General features: G+C 39.0%; 1 protein-coding gene across 1 annotated transcript in view; it reads right to left on the bottom strand.

Moving 5' to 3' along the window:
• Positions 1–15,244, bottom strand: part of LOC140724863 (echinoderm microtubule-associated protein-like 5) — a 192,151-nt gene that overhangs the window by 125,585 nt on the left and 51,322 nt on the right. The window contains exons 5-6 of the mRNA XM_073039574.1: positions 11,899–12,084; positions 9,367–9,502 (exon numbers count right to left, since the gene is read on the bottom strand). Coding sequence (XP_072895675.1) covers positions 9,367–9,502; positions 11,899–12,084 — 322 coding nt within the window. The remainder of the gene's footprint in view (positions 1–9,366; positions 9,503–11,898; positions 12,085–15,244) is intronic.

Raw genomic sequence — 15,244 nt, 5'->3', positions numbered from 1 at the left:
GATATAGACAAATAAGAGGAATGGTACTGATGAAATTTCTCTGAGAGGCAACATCAACTAGATAAGTCAAAACACCTTCTTCTATGTCACAGTCATTCAGTTCCCAGATGCCATCTTCCACTGGGAGGCTTGCTCCAGTGGAGTGGCCAAAAAACTGACAAAATGGTTTTGCAGCAAGCAAGGCCCTCTGTAACTGTTTAAAAATTTAAACATATTTAAATTAGCGAGCATTGGTAACACTATCTCCTCTGACTGTGACGCTAAGCACAGCTCCAACGGCATGTATAAATTTGCTCCTAACACCACTGTTGCTGGATGAATCATAGCTAGTGATGAGTCAGCATGCAGGAATGAGATAGAGCATTTAGTTGAGCGATACTGCAACGGCTTCCTCTCACTCAGTAAAAATAAAGAGCTGATTCTTCACTTCAAGAAGGGGAAGAAGGGTGAAGATTTATGAATCTATATTGGAGGATCGGTAGTGGAGAGAATTAGCAGCTTTAAATTCCTAAATGTTAACATCTGATGTCCTGTTCTAGACCCAGCGTATGGATGCAAATACAAGGAAGGCAGACTATCATCTTTTTTTTAAAGGAAGTTTAAAAGGTTCAGCTTGTCACCAAACACTGACAAATTTCTCTAAATGCACTGCTGAAATCATTCTGACTGGTCGCATCATGGCATTCAAATCTGTAAGAGCCCAAAAAGCTGAAGAGAGTAGTGGACTCAGTCCAGTACATCGTTTGGGCACATTCCCCTCCACTATTGGTAGTATCCACATGGAAATGTTGCCCCAAGACACCATCTATCATCTAAGATCCTCATTATCCAGGCCATTCCATCCTCTCATAAATACCATTGGGCAGGATGCACAGAAGCCCAAAGTCCCACTAAGTTCAAGAACAGCTACTTCCCTTCAACTATTTGGTTCTTTAACCTTTGTTTACTACAGTCTAGCAACACTATGATCAATTTGATCACTTTGGACTGAAATAGACTTTTTGTTCTAATTGTGTTCTTTTTAAAAAAGTTGTGCATAATCTGTTTTTTTTGTGGATGCTGCTTATATGATGTCACATGACTGCGATGCTGCTGCAAGTGAGTTTTCACTGAACCAGTGAATACAATAAACAACGACAATGAACAACTTTGATAAAATCATTCAAGCTGTTCAGACAAGAATCCTCATCTGAGTCCATAAAGAATAATCTTTAGTTGATTAAGTGATGCTTATTCCTGATAACTACTCTATTTCCAACTGTTTTTGACCATCCTTTTTGAACACAGATACTTCATTAGACACAGCCCTCAAAGACTTTTGCATCTTCCTTAGCCAGAGGTGAGGTACCAGAAGACTGGAGGATAACTAGTACTGCTCTTTCTTTTAAAAGCGTAGTGGCAGGGAAATTACTGTAGGCAATTCTAAGTGATAGCATTTATGTTCATTTGGAAAGGGAGGGCTGCTCAGGAATAAGCAACGTGGCTTGGTGCAGGGAAATACTGCCTCACTAATTCGAATGAGATTTTTTTCCCTAGGAGGTCACTAAGAAGATTGAAGAAGTCAGAGTGGTAGATATTGTTTATATAGTTTTTGCTTTGGCACTTGCGAAGGTCCCATATGGTAGGCTGGTACAAAAAGGTTAATGAACAAAGGATCCAAGCGACACGAGCTAAGTGGAAACAAAACCACCTTGGGAATAGGAGGGAGATGGCAGTGGTGGATGTTTACATTTCTGATAGCTATAATACGGAACCAGAGCGTTTCATACACTATTGGTCACAGACTACCAATCAGTGCTGGGACCTTTGGAGTTTGCAATATATACAATATATTAACTTGGTCATGAATGTAGAACTCATGATAAGTAAGTGTACAGACGCTACACTGATTGGTGGTGAGGATGGTGGATGTGGATGGCCACTTTATTAGGTACACCAGCTCGTTAATGCAGCCATGGCCAAGAGGTTCACACCAAACACCAGAATGGGGAACAAATATAATCTAAGTGACTTTGACTGCTGAATGACTGTTTGTGCCATACAGGGTAGCCTGAATATCACAGAAACTGCTGGTCTCCTGGGATTTTCATGCATTTCTAGCATTTATAGCAATGCTGTGTGCTTAGCCCACTGCTCTACTTCACACTTATGACTGTGTGGGTAAGCACAGCTCCAACACCATATTTAAGTTTGCTGATGACATCATTGTCATTGGCCAAATCAAAGGTGATGATGAATCAGTATATAGATGGGAGATTTAAACATCTGGCTGAATGGTGCCGCATCAACAGCCCCTCACACTCAATGTCAACAAGACCAAGAAGCTGATTATTGGTTTCAGGATGAAACTGGATGCCCATGAGCCAGTCCTCATCAGGGGATCAGAGGTGAAGAGGGTCAGCAACTTCAAATTCTTTGGCATTATCATTTCAGAGGACCTGTCCTGGGCCCAGCACCCAAGTACCATTACAAAGGAAGCATGGCAGCACCTCTACTTCCTTAGGAATTTGTGAAGATTCAGTATGTCATCTAAAATTTTGACAAACCTCTACGGATGTGTGGTGGAGGGTATACTGACCGCTTGCATCTTGGCCTGTTATGGGAACACCAATGTCCTTGAACAGAAATGCCTATAAAATGTAGTGGATTCCCAGTCCATCATGAGCAATGCCCTCCCCACCATTGAACACATCTACATTGAGTGCTGTAGCAGGAAAGCAGCATCCACCATCAAGAATCCCCACCATGCTCTCTTCTCACTGGTGCCATCAGGAAGTTGGTACAGAAGCTTGAGGACCCGCACCACCAGGTTAAGGAATAGTTATTACCCTTCAACCGTCAAGCTCATGAACCAGATGGGATAATTTCAGTCATCCCAACACTGAACTGTTCCCACAAACTATGGACTCACTTTCAAGGACTCTGCATGTCATGTACTCAATATTTATTGCATATTTATTATCATGCTTGTTTTTTGTTTCTTTGTATTTACTTTGAAGGTCCGCAAGAAAATGGTGACACACGTGTTCCTCAATAAAAAAATTTACTTTGAACTTTGGAGAGTGCATAGGAGATTCACCAGGGTCTTACTAGGACTGGAAGTCTTCATTTAGGAAGAGAGATTGGACAGGCTTGGTTTGTAAGGGGTTAGATAGTCTTTCACCCCATGGTCAGGGTACTACAAACAAGAACTGTAAGCAGAAGGAGTTTTAAAGAGACACGGCAAGCTTTTGTTTTAAAACAGATTGGTTGATATCTGGACTATGGTAACAGAGTGGGGTAAAATCACATGCAATTATTGTTTGAGAGATATTCAGACAGACTAAGGCATTAAAAGATACAGACTTTATTCAGGCAAATGGTATTATTATAGATGATAAAAACAAATTTGCATGAATCTGGGGGGCCAACGGACAATAAGGGCATTTTGTACACATAAATTTACTAGTCTTTATTTAATATTGTTTTTATTCTTCTTACTAAGTTGCACAGCGTCACTGTATCCCTGCGTTTGTCCTGAAGCAGGGTTTCGAGATGAAACACTGGTATTTCCTTTTCTCTTACAGAAGCTGTTCAAGCCACGGAATTCTTCTGGCAGATTAGAGGCAAAGATCAAGTGGACAGCCAAAGACATTTTTCCAGGGCTAAAATAGTTAATAGGAGGGGGCATAATTGTAAGGTGGTGGGAGGAAAGTGTAAGGGATATGTCAGAGCCAAAGTTTTGTCTTAAAAAATAGCTGCATGAAACACACTACCAGCAGTAGTGGTAGAGGCAGATACATAAAGGATACCTAAGAGACTCATAACAGGCACATGGATGAGTGAAGAATGGAGGGTTAAGTGGGAGGGAAGGATCAGATTGATCTTAGAGCAAATTAAAAGGTCAGCACAACATTGTGGGCTAAATTGACTGTACTGCTCTAAGTTCGAGATTGTTGCTGTAGTTGCTCCTGTTTTGTCATCCTGTCCAAAATTTAGCATAACTAAATCTGCATCCAGACTCCCTGTATCCACATCGCAGTGCACTTGACTTGAATCAGCAAAGCTAGATACATTATATTGCCTTTTCAAAATCATCAATCGTTAACAGCTTACAGCTTATGGCAGCTCCAAGTGACAATGCAGACCAAAATGACTATTTCCTTATTTTAAAGAGTTTCAAGGGCAGAAAAACATGTGCCTTTACTGTATGATCCAATGTAGTAATTTACACAACTTTGTGTGGAAAACATTGCAATTGCCTTCTGAAAATCCAGATCCAAATTATGTTCTCAAAATGTGTTATTAGATTTGTAAAACAAACTTCCCTTAATATATTGTAAGTATGTTGATTGCCTGACAGATTATTAGCTAGGTGTCCTGTTATCACACATTAATAATGGATTCCTGCATTGTGCCAACAGATGTAAAGATAACTTGACTTTAGTTCCACATTTTTGATCTCCCTGTTCTTTAATAGCATTGTTACATTTGCTAACTTCACCAGTGACTATACTTCATTGGAAATTTGAGGAGATTAGGTATGTTACCAAAGACTAGCAAATTTCTCCAGCTGTATCGTGGCTTTCTGGATGGTTGTATTACAGGCTGGTAAAGAAGAACCAAAGCACAAGATCAAAAGAGGCCTCAGAGGGTTTTAGACTCAGCCAGCAAAATTATAGGCACAAGCCTCCCCACCATTAATAATATCTTCTGAAGGTAGCATCCAATATTTAAGACCTTCACTAACCATGGCATGCTCTCTTCTCATCACCACTAGCAAAAAGGTATAGGAAGAAGACTTACTACCACCAGGGAGAAAGTACAGGAGCTTGAAGAATCACACTCAAATGTTTTACAAACAGTTTGTTCTCAGCAGTCAGATTTCTGAAAGGTCTATAAACCCATGAACACTACCTCACCATTTCTTTTTGCACTATTTATTTTTTTAAATCATAACTTAGTATTTTTTAAAAATCTCTTGCATTGCACTGCTGCCACAAAACAGCAAATTTCATGACACGTCACTGATAATAAACCTGTTACTGATTCTGTTTAGGAAGCCAGAGCATCTTGGAACATTATTAAAGCAATCATCCTCCACATTTTCCTCTTAGAAACATGAACATGGCTTTTCTGGTCCAGAGTTTTGGCTAATTTCATGCTTCCTGATGTCTCTAGTACTGTCTCTTAAGTGATATTGACTATTATAAAATCCCTGATTCACTCAATTTTGTTAATGTCTTCGCTCCATTTCCTCTGCAGTGAGGACAGATGGAAATAAGAGCTTCTATTTGTACCTTCCTTATTTTCCCATTCTAACCTTTCCTCATTTTGTTCCAATGGAAGCACATTTATTATCTGGGGTGTGTTGGTGGGGAGTTAGGCTATTGATGAAGTAATGATTGGGGTAAGAGTAGGACTTGAAAGATCAAGACTCTCTCAAGTTTTTGAAGTGGTTCAAATCAATTCAAAAATGGTCTCAATTGTGTTCCACTCTGGAAAGAAGCACATTTCAAATGCATAAATCACTGTAAGTACAGCAGTTTATCTAAATTTCTTGGCTGATGCAAGTAATTTGTAAATATTTCATAAAGTACTAACTAAATTAGTCATAGTGAATGACCAAGATTTCTCATCCTGAAGTCCAAAATAGATTACTTCGCTTGTGGAGAAATTAGCAGCTAATTAGCTATTATGAAAAATTAATTCAGGTATGCTAATTCAAACAAGTTTCATGAAAAGCTCACATTGCTATATAATTGTCCTGCACAACAACAAAACAAGCATTCAGAGTATAACAAAGATTTTCATACGTCTTTCAGAATTCTGGTGAGAAACCAAAAACATACACTCTAAAGACACATCAAGGTCTCCAAAACAAGTAACACTGCATGTCAAGTAGCATTAATTCATAAGAACCATTCACTTGTCTACATAGTGTAAACATTTGGGCTACATCATGCAAATTATTTTTAATCACTATAAATAACCACATTTCACACAATATGAAAGAACAGAGAAACTCCATTACTCATGGGGAAAAAAATTGACATGCTGAACTCAGTCCCATTGACTACAAATTTACTTATTACAGATCTACTTTAATTCTACAGTCCAGGAAGAAGCAATTGCAGTCAGTACAACTCCATTAAAGCAAATCCAAATTTCTATTTCTTACATTGATCCTTGGGATCGATGATAACTTACAGTTCTGAGGGGACTGATGAGGTCAACATAGGATTCATAGATTGTCCACTACAGGTGGGTGGTAAATTGGTGAAGTAGGTAGGCAGGTAACAAGTCAAGTCACTTTTTATTGTCATTTCGACCATAACTGCTGGTACAGTACACAGTAAAAATGAGACGATGTTTTTTCAGGACCATGGTGCTACATGATGCAACACATATCAGAATGGGAATGGGACATGGAATTAAAATGGGAGATGGACTTTCCTCAGCCTTCACAGAAAGTAGAGACACCGCTGGGCTTTCTTTGCTATGGAGCTGGTGTTGAGGGACCAGGTGAGATTCTCTGCCAGGTGAACACCAAGAAATTTGGTCCTTTTAACTCTCTCTACCGCGGAGCCGTCAATGTTCAGTTGAGAGTGGTCGCTCCGTGCTCTCCTGAAGTCAACAACCATCTCTTTTGTTTTGCTCACATTCAAAGACAGGTTGTTGGCTCTGCACCAGTCCGTTAGCAACTGCACCTACTCTGTGTATGCTGACTTGTTGTTCTTGCCACCTTCTGCCATTTCTCCTGAGCGTCTGCACTTCCGATGTACGGACTTTAGGCTCTCAGTGCCACATTAAATGCTCCTTTTCTGCTAAATGCTCAGAAGCTAGAAATTTCCAAGAGTTTGTGAGGATATTGCCAAGATAGTTTTGAGAAAGATTCTGATTCTTTTCTTCAATCCGTCAGGTAAGGTCTCTGTGGAACTCTGTCATGGGAGAAGTGGTCTTTTATGTGGGGTGGTGTTAGGCACACGAATGCATTAGGTTTACTCAACAAAACCCAAGCGCAATTGGGGCTGAAAGAGAATGCTGATATTGGTTTACTTATCCTTCCAGTGGATCGGTGGTTCATTTTTTGGATATAGCATTGATGGCATCACTACAGTGTTGTGAGGTGTCTGCTGCAAATAATTCATGTCTCAAACACAGGGGTTGCCACTACTACCTGATAGGCAATGATATTTATTCCAGTTTTGAAGTCTTGATCATTTACTCTGACATTTCTGGATTGAATCGGACCATTTTTTTGAAACTTAAGGAAGTCCTGATCTCAATTAGTGCCATGCTAATACTCTAAGGCACTTATGAAATGCATCACTATCTACCCTCACTGAGGGGGCTCCTGAGATTAAGGAAATGGAACACAATAGACAATAGGTGCAGGAGTAGGCTATCCAGCCCTTCGAGCCAGCACCGCCATTCACTGTGATCATGGCTGATCATCCACAATCAGTACCCCGTTCCTGCCTTCTCCTCATATCCCTTGACTCCACTATCTTTAAGAGCTTTATCTAACTCTTTCTTGAAAGCATTCCAGAGAATTGGCCTCCACCGCCTTCTGAGGCAGAGCATTCCATAGATCCACAACTCTCTGGGTGAAAAAGCTTTTCCTCAACTCTGTTCTAAATGGCCTACCCCTTATTCTTAAACTGGGGCCTCTGGTTCTGGACTCCCCCAACATCGGGAACATGTTTCCGTTTTCCATGGTCAGAGGGTGGTGTTGAACAGCAGATTGGTAGATGTTAAATGCAAGGTTAATCATCCCATAAGTTTCACTGTATAAGTTGACATTGACTAGGAGAGTCAGCCTCTAATTACATTGGACAGCTTGACCATGGAGACTGGGGTGTCCTGACCTTTGGAGTGGAAGTGACCGAGACTGTACAGTTTCTACTTAGTTCTGTAGATTATTTCCAATCCTATGGGAAGATCAGGGAAGTGAGATGCAACGCTATGGTGACAAAGACAGCAAAAGCATCAAGATGTTTCAACCTGAGTGTGGCTTCATCTTGACAGTAGAGGAGGCCATGGATAGACATACCAGAATGGGAATGGGACATGGAATAAAAATGTGTGGCCACTGGGAGATCCTGCTTTCTCTGGCAGACAGAGCGTAGGTTTCAGATTTTCTGTTGCAGCTCGGCATTCATTTATGTGTAGAGCTCTTAATTTTCCCTTGCGACACATTGGGAGCTTTTTGATCTCTGGGAATACCTTAAATTTGTGGTTAATCGGTTTCAGAATCTCTTGATCATACCCATTAAACCCATCCTGGTTCTCTTTGGGAGGGAGGCTAAGAACCTCTTCAAAGGGATTAATTGTCAAGGTCTTCAAAACTAGAATTAACTCCATTGGTAACCTGATAGTCTTTGTCTACTTGGAGTACTTGGTTTAAACATTGGGAAACCAAAAATGGATTAATACTACACAATCTGGAATTCACTTTGCTGGTGATAAAGAAACACATTTTTGTTCACTCTCCTGAATTAAACTCTAGTGAAGGACAATCACCTCATCTTATTAACTCTTCCTTGCCCAACTACTCGGGTACTTGCAAAAAAAGTCTATTACCTGAAATAAAATATTTTTGTAAGCCAACAGAAAGAACCATAGAAAAATAGCTATCATTTTTCTCACTACAAGCTTACAAATGGACTCACAACAGGCTCCAAAACACAGAATTGCAAAAGGCTGCAGAGGATTCCAGACTCATTCCTCTCGTCACGGGTACAAGCCTCTCCACCAGAGGACATCTTCAATACCTGAAGGCGACGCCCATCATTAAGACCCTCTTCATCCGGACATGCCCTCTTCTCATCATTACCACCATAAAGGTGGTTCAGGAGCCAGGAGATACATACTCAGATTTAAGAATAACTTCCTTTCCTCCACCATTAGATTTCTGGACAGTTCATGAACCCATGTACATTGCCACATTATTCCCTTTTTGTTTGCAGTGTTGTAGTAATTTTTAGATTTTATTGCCTGCACTGTACCACAGCTGCAAAGCAAGTTTCACGTCATGCAGGTGATAAAACTGACTGAATTGTTTGAATTGCAATTGAAGGATAATGAGGATGACGGAAGAGGGCTCAGGAGTTAATTCTCTGACCTCTTCCAAGTTAGAAAAGGTTTTTAAAGGGGAGAATTATTTATTAACAAATTCCACAAAAATCATGGTCAAGATCTTTTGGAATAAATTTACAAATGCCTTCAATTTAAGATGCAAGATTTGCAAACAGTAAATACTTAAAAAAAACATACATTAGCCTAACTTAAGATATACCCTTACATAATCCAGGTGCTGTCTCATTCAGTAATCTTTGCTATTAAGTGGAATAAAAATATTCAACAGAAACAGGTTATCTTTACCTCTATATCCTTGATCAGTTTCCCTGAGATCTATTAAAGTGATAGGCTGGAAACTTAAATCCCAAAGGCGAACACAACCATCACGGCCTCCTGTAGCAAATCCCTCTTCACAGGCATTCATACTGAAGATTCCTGACTGAATGAATTTGTAAATATTGTTAGTTTGATACACCTATGAAGTTAAAAAACATTGTCTTTATTTACAGAATTTCAGAGAAAGTACTTCGACATTTTATTAATGTGCATTTACAAATACTACAATAAACAGCAACAGTCATATATTGCTATAGTTGGGGCATTAAACAGTAGTTTAATGGCAAGGCTTATTATTTAGCTGATTCGAACTATGCAAACACCACATAATTTTTTTCCCCACATGAAACTGGAGAAAGAATGCAGAAACACAGGGACAGAGTAAATTTTTTATAAAAAGAACAATATTGTTGAATGTAGTCAGTGAAGCAATGTAGGTGAGTGCTCGCAGTAAGGCTTCAAACTGTATATGAGATCGAGGCCCCAAACCTGTAACCTACATCCTGCAGTTGACTTGGTCATTTCAATACTGTGAAGTTGCATGTCACACTTCATCAGTTTTTCAGGTTTAACTCTGACCAAATAAGACTAAAAGGCTTTAGAAATCCATGTAGCTAAAGTGTTGCAAGTTATTTGTTTACTTATTTAGAGATACAGCATGGAAAGGGCCTTTCCAGCCACACAGCCAGCAACCCTCAATTTAACACTAGCCTAATCACGGGACAATTTACAATGACCAATCAATGCACTAACTGGTATGTCATTGGACTGTGGGAAGAAACCACAGTACCTGAGGTAAACCCACCTATTCCAAGGTGGTGGTGGTGGTGGGGGGGGGAGGGGGAAAGATGTGCAAACCCCTGGCAGAGGATGTTAGGATTGAACTCTGAACTCAGACGCCTTGAGGTGCAATAGCGTCATGCAACGGTGGCCCCAAGTTCTGCAGTGTGAAAGAGATTAAAGATAGAAGGGAAAGTACCTCCCCTTTTGGCCCCCAACTCACATTTCTCCCTCACTTCTCTTCCATCCCTTTCTTGGCACAATCTTTGCAACCCCTATGCCATTAGAGATTCAGCAACCCAGCACTGGGCCACTACCTGCAACCATGATGTTCACTCCTCTGGAGCATTTCCTGTACCAGTCATTCAGGCTGATTGTCTAAGTAGCAACTTACTGGAAATAATTAGATATGCTATTGAGTAAAACTCTGTGGGGCTTGAATAGACCCAGATCATCACTTCTGCAACCATAGATCCTCTTTCACCTCCCACCATTCCCCATTCATCTGCCCAGCTTGGGACTACTGTTTTTAAACATGTATAATCAAAAGCAATTCCATATTTTTTTCTAAACTGAAAGCCTATTGGCATCTGTCACAGAGAGGAGAAAAAGCACATTTCATCGTTTGACCCTTCATCAGAATATCGTCACTACCCTAATATTAGTCCTCTTTGTGATAAATGCAAAAGGGGCGAGGCTTCTCTTATTCATATGTATTGGTCCTGTCCTGGCTTAGAGAAATTTTGGAAAGACGTTTTTATAACTTTATCCTGTATTCTGAATCACCACTTAGAACCTAACCCTTTAACTGCTCTGTTTGGTTTTTTGGGTGAGACAGATATACGTTTGAGTTCGACTAAGTGTCGAATATTATCTTTTGCTTCTCTCCTGGCTAGACGTTTAATCCACCTTAGATGGAGAGATGTTGCCCTGCCCACACATGCTCAATGGCTTAATAATGATATTATGTCCTGTTTAGACCTTGAAAAAATTCATTATTCAATTCTTAATTCGGATATAAAGTTTCATAAGGTCTGGGGACCTTTTATTGAGTACTTTCATAACCTTCCTCTTAATTAAGGTTTTTTTTCCAGTCCCTTACTTTCAGCTCTTTTTTTTGGTAGTAGGCATTATTATCTTCTGTTTTCAAGTGTATTTACAGTTTTGGGGGTTTGAATGTCCTGATTTATATTCTCTATATTGTGTTGTGGTTGGTCTGGAGTTTTTTTTTGTTGTGGGGCTTGGGGAGGATACTAACTTTACATGACTTCAATTTGGGTGCTTTCTCAATTATCTTTTTTGTATTATATTATTATTGTATGTTTATTTTTGCACTGTATTAATTTTTTTATTTTGGTTTGGGGTTTTTTCTTATCTGTAGTGTTGTAGAAAATGCATAAAAAAATCAATTTAAAAAAATCGTCACATATGCAAAACTTTAAAGTGTTCTCAGATACTTTTAGACCCTTTGCTTATCTTTAGCTTTCATTACCGAAATTTTGTACATGAAAGCTGCATACATGGTGGAATAAATTTCAATGAAGTAAATGAAATGTTGTTGTTGACTTTCCAAGAGAAGCTACAAATATCAGTCACTCTCAGATATTGGATTTCCAGTTTCCAAGAGAAGCCACAAAATTAATTAAAAGTAGTCGACAAAAGCCTTGTTTTGGCACATTTCCATTTCAGAGCAGTACAGTTCCAAACATGCATACTTACTCCATGTGCGTTGTGGATAGTTCGCACAAGATTAATCCCTTTCCACACATAAATGTCACCGTTTAATGCTCCTGAATAAGTAATCTCATCTCGTGCGCAGGCCAGGCACAAAATAGTCTGGAACTCTCCAGTTTTGCCAAATACACCCCGCTTTGCTGATAAGGTATTCCCACATAAATTCCAAAACTGGAAAAGGAAAAGAAAAGGATTTATAACTTTCAATAACAAATGTACAGAAATTGCTATTTCCAGATTGTTTCTGTTGTAAGACCCAGTGCCAAGACATTTTAAATAAGGAGCATGTTTGATGGCAGATTACAGAATTTGTGATGACAAATAAGTGAATGACATTTGTTTCAATATTCTAAAACCATTAAGTATTCAAAATCAGCTGAAAATTGTGCTTTTTCCTTCCTGGTTTGCTGTGGTCAGATTTTCTTTAAATGAAACTTGGTGCTCGGCCAACTTGAAAGCAATGTGAAATGGGTATTCCATCTGCAGCACTAAATGACAACATTGTTCATTAAAGACAGGGATGTTCACATCACACAGGCAATAAAGTTGCCCATAAATCTCCAAATTTACTGCTGACTGCAAAATTGAGGTGATCGTTGCTAATATATGTTATGACCAAATATTTATTGATGGTGCATTGCCCAACCTTGTCCTTGATTTTAAACAGTTGAAAATTGTATTGAGCCAGAGTGGTCTCCTGGATAAAAATCAGGAAACCAAAAATAATTTTCTAGATTTATGGATACATGTGATCTTTCTGACTTCTCAACAGGTGTCATCATAGCATACCTGCCAGGGAGTGATTAATCTTCAAGTGGTAGTGTTAGAGAATTCAATAAAGGATAAAATAAAGGAAAATAGGAGAGCAAAGCAACAAGGAATATATGAGCTGGCTAAAAAAGCTTTTATCACAAAAAGAAACAAAACTAGTGAGGAAAAATATGGGTTCTTTACAGACATAGATGGAGAGCAAGGAAATGTTAGGGGAGCTAAATAAATACTTCATGCCTTTCTTCAAAAAGACAAAAGAATATCCAAGATACAGTGCAAACATGAAAGCAAGACAAAGAGATGAGAAATAAAAAGAAATGAGTAAAGAAAATAATGAAGTAATGACCCAGAAAACAAATCCCAAGGGTTTTCCAATTGGCAAAACTCTAGTTAGCATCTTTCAACATTTCACAGATTCCAGATGAATCTTGCAGATTGGAAAATATCATTTGAGACTCAAATCTCTAAAGGAGAGAGAAAGTAAACAGGGAACTACTGATCTGATAGAGTGACATCACTATAGATGGGAATAAACTGGAATCTGTAATAAAGGATATGATAAAGATTAAATTAAGCTTTCAGTTTTCTGATGATCTAAAATAACATGGGAATTCAGATCATCATGAAATTACAAAGAAGCTTCAAGAGGATACAGACAACTCTGCAAATTTGTGGATGACACCAAAATTAGGGACATAGTGAACAGCGAGGAATGCTATCATGGCCTGCAGAGGGATCTGGATCAGCTGGAAAAAAAATGGACAGAACACTGGCAGAAGGAATTTAATGCAGACAAGTGTGAGGCTTTGCACTTTGATAGGACCAACCAGGATAGGTCTCACACAGTGAAGGGCAGGGCACTGAGGACTGCTGTAGAACAAAAGGATATGGGAATACAGGTCCATAATACCCTAAAAGTGGCATCACAGGTAGAAAGGGGTGTAAAAAAAGCTTTTGGCACATTGGTTTTCATAAGTCAAAATACTGAGTACAGGAGATGGGATGTTACGTTGAAGTTGTACAAGATATTGCTGAGGCCTACTTTGGAGTATTGTGTGTAGTTCTGGTCACCTACCTACAGGAAACATGAAAACAAGTTTGAAAGAGTGCAGTGAAATTCTACCAGGATGTTACTGAGTCTAGAGGACCCGAGTTGGAAGGAAAGATTGAATAGGGAGGACTTTATTCCTTGGAATGTAGAAGATTAAGAGGAGATTTGATAGAGGTATACAAAATAATGAGGGGCATAGGTCGGCTTATTCCACTGAGGTTGGGTGGGTCTACAACCAGAGGTTATGGGTTAAGGTGAAAGGTGCAATGTTTAAGGGGAATATGAGGGGAAACCTCTTCACTCAGATGGTCATGAGAGTGTGAAATGAGCTGCCAGCGTAAGTGGGGCACACAAGCTCAGTTTCAAAGTTTAAGAGAAGTTTGGATAGATGTATGGATGGTAGAGGTATGGGGGCTATGGTTCTGCTGCAGGGTGATGGGAGTATACAGATTAAATAGCTTGGCATTGATGAGATGGGCCAATGAAGATATGCTGAAGATGAAGATCAGCTATTATTGTGTTGAACTGAAGAGGAGGCTTTAGGGGAAGAACAGTCTATTCCCAATTTCTTCAAAAACACCGACTTCAAAAGTAAATTTATCAGTATTATTATGAACAAAGACTAAATTTTGGAAAGGAAGTTTTTTTGGACAAGGAACTCTACATAATTGCAGAAGCTTTATGTTCTGATACATACCTGCATGATTTATTCCTTTCATTTCTGTAGACACAGACTTGACATTTGCTTAAATAAACTTAACGGAATTTGCCATAACTGAATTAAAAGCATAGTACTGATCGAACTCAGATGGTCAGTCAGCAGTCATGGAGGCATGGGTATTATTGACATTTTGGATCAAGACACCATGTCAATCCTGAATGTTAACTATCCCTCTACTTCCACAGAGCCACTCATCCACTGAGTTCCTCCAGCAGTTTGATTTTGCTCCAGATTCCAGCATCAGCAGTCTGCAACTTTCCAATTAAAATAAGCTTCCTATGATGAAAAGAATCTACTTCTTTGTCGCTGCTTGATTTATCCAAGACAGGAAGACAAAGCTCTGTTAGCTCCTTTTCATAATTACTTTTTTACTCAATTTGGATTTCAGAACCAGATATATCTAGGTTTATAAAATATTGAAGTCTAAGGAAGTATAGTTTTAATTCCTATTACTCTGATCATAATTCTGTTTAAATCTTTGTTCAAGAGATTTGGATCTTATTAAGATTACTTAAAATAATTTGGTGCATTATTTAAGTACGCTAATCACTCAGAATTAAGAATATAGCAGGCGGCTCAGGTTTCAGTTCATATGAATTAGCACGAGTTGGCATCTTAGCATCTTTAGCCTCCTTATCTAATCTAATTTGTAACCTTAGCTCTGCAACATTATCTATACACAGCGATTTTCACTTCTTGCTTATCAAGTATCTAAATGGTTTTACAGTAGATAAATTCCCTTCAACTGGCCTTTGAGGAAAACCTCATGGCCCTGAGAGCAAAATAAA

Source organism: Hemitrygon akajei, chromosome 3 (assembly GCF_048418815.1).
Source record: "Hemitrygon akajei chromosome 3, sHemAka1.3, whole genome shotgun sequence".
Taxonomy (NCBI): Eukaryota; Metazoa; Chordata; class Chondrichthyes; order Myliobatiformes; family Dasyatidae; genus Hemitrygon; species Hemitrygon akajei.
The sequence above is the reverse complement of the archived record's forward strand: the minus strand, read 5'-3'. Positions and strand labels throughout refer to the sequence as shown.